At 47.2% G+C, this 7124-nt stretch overlaps 1 protein-coding gene across 1 annotated transcript in view; it reads right to left on the bottom strand.

The window, feature by feature from the left end:
- The window catches only part of cfap57 (cilia and flagella associated protein 57), a 32364-nt gene that overhangs the window by 18055 nt on the left and 7185 nt on the right, over positions 1–7124 (bottom strand). Inside the window, exons 4-11 of the mRNA XM_015394399.1 lie at positions 6585–6759; positions 6358–6510; positions 5971–6110; positions 4711–4876; positions 4519–4632; positions 4227–4439; positions 3646–3819; positions 606–767 (exon numbers count right to left, since the gene is read on the bottom strand). Coding sequence (XP_015249885.1) covers positions 606–767; positions 3646–3819; positions 4227–4439; positions 4519–4632; positions 4711–4876; positions 5971–6110; positions 6358–6510; positions 6585–6759 — 1297 coding nt within the window. The remainder of the gene's footprint in view (positions 1–605; positions 768–3645; positions 3820–4226; positions 4440–4518; positions 4633–4710; positions 4877–5970; positions 6111–6357; positions 6511–6584; positions 6760–7124) is intronic.

The following is a 7124-nucleotide window of genomic DNA, read 5'->3' on the forward strand; positions in this document are numbered from 1 at the left end:
GCCAGTGTAACGAATACTTTGAGGATCTCCTTAATTCAGCTGACACACCTGTGGTGGAAGACCACAGCTCACCTTCCAACTTTGTACGGTAGCTGCATATAGCAGCAAGTATGGGCACAATGGCAAGTATGGGTACAATGATTGGTTTCCTTCCTGGAAACAACACAGAGGTAAGAGTATGGTGACATGTGGCTTAGATCTCAGAGGTCAGACATCCTCATAGACATTTTACCAGATACCTGCTGAAGTGTTCCAGATATCTCAATTCTGGTAAGAGCTTAAGTTCTCTTTGTTGGTAGATTATGTCTGGGTCGCCTCATATCAGCCATGGGATAGCTGTGTTTCTACTTGACTCTCAGTTTAATAGAAGTAAGTCAACCTAGTTTAGGTGAATTTAATGTTTCATAGAGACATAGATCAATGAGCTTAGATATATGTCTGCTCAGCCAGTGACTGAAGAAGCTACAGAAAAATATTTGTCCATTCATTACAAACCAGCAATGTGTCCAAGACAGAAAGCAGGACCTCCAGCTTTGTTGTGTTTTTTTTCTTTTTTTATTGGAAATTGTTCTATTATGTAGGGGGTTATTCTGTGAGTGACAGACCTTCTCCTTAAGGTCTGCCTTTGTGACCACAATCTCCTCGGTGTGGACAATCTGGCTGTTGCTCCTCAGTCCACGACCCTCTTTGTCAGTGATCTTTGATATCAGCAGACAGCCATCTTCAGACACGCTCAGCAGGAACTGATCGTCGTATGTTATCACCATCTGAAGACATACTCATTCATCACACAGCACGATGGTTAGAAGGTCAGTAGTTTACATACCCTGCTGGACACAAACCTAATTTAAATCAATTGCAAGAAGAAAAAAAAGACTGTAATTTACGCTGGTGGTAATGAGACTCGCCAATTGGAGGTCACTAAAATTTGTGTTGCTTTAGTTTGCTTCAGTGTTATTAACCCGCAAGCCATGGGTTGGAGGCCGAAGCAAGCTGCGACACCGCCACACCAACCCATCTCGTTCCTGCTTCGAGCCCGGCCAGCCGCACCCGGACCAGACCACCCCCAGTAAAAGCTTCCCCGGGATTGGGGCCCACATGCCCCCCGCAGGCCACCCAACCAGAGGCCCCCCACCTCCCCTAACTACTTCAACCAGCCACTCACGCCCTCTCTCCAACATCCTTTGGGGTAGAGCAGAAGTGAAAGCCCCGCCACTGGCAGTCCACCTAGGCCCCGCAGCTGCCCCCGCCAAGACCACAGACCAGACGGTTGCTCTTCCTCCAGTCCCTAGACTCCAGGTGGCAGCCGGAGAACAGGTGTGTGAGAAGACCCCAATCCTCCCTGCGCCTGCTCGAATGTGGTGTTGTTGGCTGTTGCTCTCAGATGTAATTAAAACTGGGAGTACCAAAAGGGGGTGTCCAGCACAGTCCACCCCCCCTCTGGAAGACAGACGGTGCCAGCACCCCCCGCCCATCGACAACCCAGAACCCTCAATGTCTAAATGCGAGACGGGATGGGGGGAGCCCATGAGGCCCATAAAATAAGCCCCCCCCGGTGCCCTTGACCCCCACACCCCCAGAAAATGCCCTACATAGATGTGTGTTGTGAAAATGTTGTAGATGGAAGTGTCTAAAATGCAAAATAAAATTGAGGTGGGGGACATCATCAGAGAGTTGGGCCCTCCAGTAACGACCCCCTCCTCAAGAACCTACATGTGTGGCTGTGTGATGGAGCAGTGAGAGGGAGGATTCCAGGGATGGGGAGCAAAGGACTCGGGTGCTTACTGCACTCCCAGGGATCCAGCTCCCCCGCTGACTCCGAGAGCCCCAGCGGAAAGGGGGACCCACCAGTCGTACCACCATAGCCCTTGGGCCAGGGACCGGCAGCAGGGCCCACAAGCTAGCCGGTCACCAGGGCCGACACTGCCACCCCCCCATCCTGTCCATCCAAAGAAAGAAAAAAAAAAAGGGGCAGACAACTCTAGCCGGCCAGCACACACCATGCAGAACCCCCACCCCGGACGAAGCCCCCACCAGTGGACGGCACGGAGCAGGACCGAGACCCGAAGCCCTTCTAACATCCATATCCCACCACCACCCTCCGCCCCCCCATCGGAGATGTGATTCATCCCCTACATCAACATTCAAACCACTCACTACACAAGCGAACAAAGGCATCCAGGATGGGATCATTCCCACTCCCCCTCCCTCCCCTTCCCCCACTAGCAGGTGCAAACCCCTGTAGGGGTAAGCATCTGCCATAAGGTATTAATGTCCGTGTCCACCCACCAGCTCAACAGGCCCCGAGGCCCCCCAGCACACCAGAGGCCCCGGCAGGGCCGGACGGCCAGGAGTACACTGGCCCAGACCCCAAGCAGCATTCCCCACAGAACCCAAACCCCCGACGCCCTGCCGGGGCCCCCGCCCGAGGGCAATGCGCCCCAGGGACCCCAGACCTCCGGACCCACCCAGTAGCAGCATAGCTACCAGGCCAGTAACCCATTTCCGCCGAGGGCACCAGTATATGATCCAAGGCTCTGGCATATGATCTGTATGGTCCAAGGTTGGGAACAACACTGTGAAGAACATTATAGAGAAGCCCACGGGTTGCACGCCTAAGTGGTTCACTAGAGGAAGATAAAAGGGGTTTGGAGACGGTCACCCGGAGGAGTGTCCCCCTGCTCTGAACTCATCCTAGGGCACAGAATAAAGTCAATAAAGAGCATCATAGTTGAGATTAATCCATTTGTTCCAAATCCTCCTATTGCTATAGCTGAAGGGCATGCATTCCAATAATTTTCCCTAGGAAGGAGAAGTAGATGAGAGATTTAACTGGATGGGCCCAATGTTGATGTATTCCAATCAGACCTGTGGCCTTCCTAAAGAAGTTGGGAAGACCTGAAGAAAGAAAGGTCATGAACAAGCATTTTATTAGTACAAGAGGCTGGTCAATTCTGTGTTTGCTGTGGTTGTAGAGGAAGTAACAGAATTTATACAACAGAGAATATCAATCATTGAGCTGCTTGATATTATAGCTAGGACTTGGCTATATCGGTTAACTGCCTTGGGTGCTGTCATAGCCGCGATTTTTTGTAAGTTGTTGTAGTGGAACAATTGTTTAAGGCTTGGTGTCGCCCCAAGGGAAGGGGCTACAAGCGCCCCCAGGGGAGGGCCTTGATGGGGTATAAGGTCTTGGTGCTCTAGGCAGTTCAGTCATTTTGGGTTCCGGGTTCCTAAGACAGCAAATTATATTAGATACCACACCCCCTCCAACTCAATGGCACAGATTGAGCCTCTCAAAAGGAATCCCCTGGAGATTTATGCAATGTTAGCTGCATGGTTCTGTGACTGCCACATTGGCTACTGGTTGGTTGTTGATGAGCTGTCTAGCTTAATTCCCTTTATATGAACCGTCTTCCTCACCAACGTGGTCGTCCTAGTTTATATCAAGGTCTATAATAGCTCTGAGATGTTTTAAACATTTTGAAGCAGCCTAAAACAACACATTAATATTTTTTCTAGCTTAAAAACCTTATTTTTCTCTGATACGGTCACACATCTTCCTGTCCAACAACCTGAACTATCCCTTTGATCTATCAATCAAAGCGCTGAAAGGAGAAGAAAATCTTTAGCGCTTGGACTCACCCTGGTGACACGTCCACTGTGAGCTTGCTGTGTCATCCATTCCTTCTGAGCGGGTAATGGGTATTTAATCGCTCTAATAGTTCCACTTGAGGTACCAGTGAAGACAACCCTTCCAGAGTGAGACACTGCAAGGGCGGTGTGGGCTATGTCATCAGGAGGGACCTCTCTCAGTACCTGTGGAACCAGTTACCATGACTTTTATTTCAGACCTACAGGTTGGACTTAAATGTTCTGGCTTAAAGCTATGGTGGAGGATGTTCTTTTCTGGGTGGATCATCTCAATTCCTCCCAACTGTCAATCATTCTGGTGATATGTTTACCTACAGTACAGCATAAACATATCACCAGATATGTTTACGTGCTCCTCCCATTTTCACTTACCGCTGGTGAGTCTGACATAGTGGAAAAATTGCAAATCTTCTTTTGGAAGATAGCAAACCGCAACTTTTAAACAGGTGTTGGAACACACTTGTTCAATAGGCGTTTTAAATTGGAAAAGGTAGGTCTTTTAAAAAATTCACGAAAATCCTCCACTATACCTTTAATTTCTTTCAAATAAATCTTGTAATAGTTCAACTGGCCTGACAGTCCTGTATCTCCCTCAGGGTGCGGTCTGTTCCTACCGCTAGTATGGTCTTGTAGTCTGAGGAGAAAGCTAGATCTGTGTAGCTGCAGGACTTGAGGACACTCTCAGACTCCTGCCTCCCGGTCTGTGTGTTCCACTCATACACAGCGCCATCTGTCCCACAAGATGCCAACCGGCTGTCATCCAGGCTCCACTCGATTCTCCACACCTTACCAAAAGAATTTCCAAATATTTAACCAATCGCACAGATAGCTTTAGGTCTGAGAGGGGTCTATTGGGTCACCTACCTTTCCCATATGGCCCTTCAGATTGAGAGTATTTTCAAAAGAGGTGAAAGAGTAGATGTGGATGACATTTCCATTAACAGCTGCAAACATGTGGCCACCATGGCTAAAAGCACACTAAACATTGGAGGAGACAAATTAATAAGATGAGAAAAGAACCGACTGATTTCAGTTTCATGCAGTGAACACCATCACCTCTCTGCAGCCATTCAGGGAGAACTCTTTAAAGGTCCGGATGTCATCTATAAACACATTCATCAGCCTGAGTTTGTTGGAAAAGCCCACCAAGATGAAGAGACCTGTGGGGTGCAAAGCTACGCTGAAGGCCTCTTCTTGGAACTCCTTGGACACCTCTAGATCTCTGCAGATAATTTAGGGAAAACAGCAGGGTTATCTGCTCTGGTAGCACATCCTGTGACCATCTACACTATCTTCATCTATTGGTAGAGTTTTTGGTGTATTAGCACATTACAGCAGGGTATGTAGAACCAAACTGGTTATGATGTGGACAGTTTGACATGTTACAACCACAGGCTTGTCTTCATTTCATCGGGATATTCCGGGACAAAGTCGAGCACCGGTTTCAAACAAAATAGGCCCCAGTCAGTGATACACTCACTGAGAAGCCCACTCTGGTGATTGGCAGCTCCATAGTCAGAAACGTGGCATTAGAGACACCAGGGACCGTAGTCAAATGTTTGCCGGGGGCCAGAACGGGCGACATCAAATCCTACCTGCCTTTGGGGCAGGTGGGCTCTCCTCATCCTCTGCAGGAAGTCCAAGCACTTCTGGGCCTTTTTGACCAGTGAGGTGGTGTTTCCATTCCAGGTAAGGTTCATGATAATATATCCATATATATTAATTATATGCTGGATCAAGGAGGTAAAATTGCACACCAGCTGAACATCAGGCTGTCAGAGAGCCCGTCTTTTTCAAACCTCTTTATATTCAGCCTTCCTGATATTAGTCATTCTGGTTCCCAAACAGAACGACTCCTCAACTGTTGAAATATAAACACTTGCATGAAAACTTTTCCCTCACTAAAAATTCTTTGTAATGGAGACTTTATAATCAATATTTGGCATGTATGAATTGGTTTTATTGTGAAAGCTCTAGAAGTTTTTCCTGTAATGTTTTTTTTAAATAATAAAATAACAAGTCATTATTGTTACCACAATTTTACAACAAAATAATTAGACTCCAAATTAAACAAAACAAGTGAACTGCATGCTATCCATTAACTTTATGACTTGTGTTAAGTCTGTAGTCCCAGAAAATCACAGCAAAACACTGCAGTCTGTGGTTGAAACAGGACATCACCTTCAACAGGTATAGCTGCCCAAAGTGCTTTACAAGCAAGTTTTCAGGTTCCACCCTGAACCGACAAAAAATAGGAACAAAATATGTCAAAGAAAGATGGAAACAAGGAAAGGCTGCATATATTGTAGTTCCTACTTGGTCTCGTAGTTCCAGATCCGTACAGAGCGGTCTAAGGAGCTGGTGGCCACAAGCGGCTTCCGGATGCAGATGGACAAACCAGTGATGGTGTTGGAGTGAAACGGCGAGGACAAGAAGTCAAAGTGTAGCAAACCCTCCTGATGGACACAGCAAAATTTACATCAACTTACAGTTTGAATCCAAGACAAAAGCTGCAGTTCTACCAGCATCAACACTGTAACCATGGTGACAGAAGCTGCAGATAGACATCTCTCTGCACTGGTCGCTCGTTCCGAACACAAGCAGACGGAAAAACCCTGCTAACTCTACAGCAACGAGCTGAGGTCAGGGTGAGCTGTGCTGACTGATCTCTCTCACTCAAGTGCTAAACATGAGCTACAGAACCTGCTTTATGTTGGCAGATGAAAGGTTGAAGCTGTACAGCTGCCCCCTGTCTGTGCCGACAGCTAGGGTCTCCTCTGCAGGACTGATGCACATAGTGTCTATCTGCTGACTCTGGGCTGGAGACGCATCACTGCAAGCTGGATCTGGAAGAATCTGATACAGAAAGATTCATCAGAAAGCAGAGTTCACCATCCCGATCTGTTTCAGTTCCAGACAGCAATGTTCACCTGGATCTCTCTGATTTTCCTATAAATATCCTCCTCCATCTTTTCAAACAAACAAACGGTGCCAGGACCAGTGGAGCACAGAAACCCCCTGGAGCAGGACAGGAGGGCAGTGATGCCACAGGGCGCCACGCCTTCTGTTGCATCTCCCTCTTTGATTCGCCTCACTTCCAGGTACCTGCAGAGTGAAGCAAAGCATTAGGGGGCTGATTCTGGAAACATTCCAGCTATGATTATCATGTGTGAAGTAAGGAATCTGAGTTGGAAGAATTTTCTTGCAAGATAATACTACATTTTATTTATTAATACTTTTTAAACCTTACACAACACATCCCCCCGAGGGGAACGAACCCATCCCCTGCATAAAGATCTCTCTTACACTTATTCCCAAGAAAAACACTTCAGTTGATCCAGGACATACATTTAGTCATATAAACATTTCAGAAAACTGTTTTCTGTTCACACCAGAAAAAGGATGTGAGAACCTTGAACACAGTAAGAACATGTTTATATTTCCCCCTTGTCTAAACTAGGGAGGAATCT

Source organism: Cyprinodon variegatus, unplaced genomic scaffold (assembly GCF_000732505.1).
Source record: "Cyprinodon variegatus isolate N-32 unplaced genomic scaffold, C_variegatus-1.0 Scaffold683, whole genome shotgun sequence".
Lineage (NCBI taxonomy): Eukaryota > Metazoa > Chordata > Actinopteri > Cyprinodontiformes > Cyprinodontidae > Cyprinodon > Cyprinodon variegatus.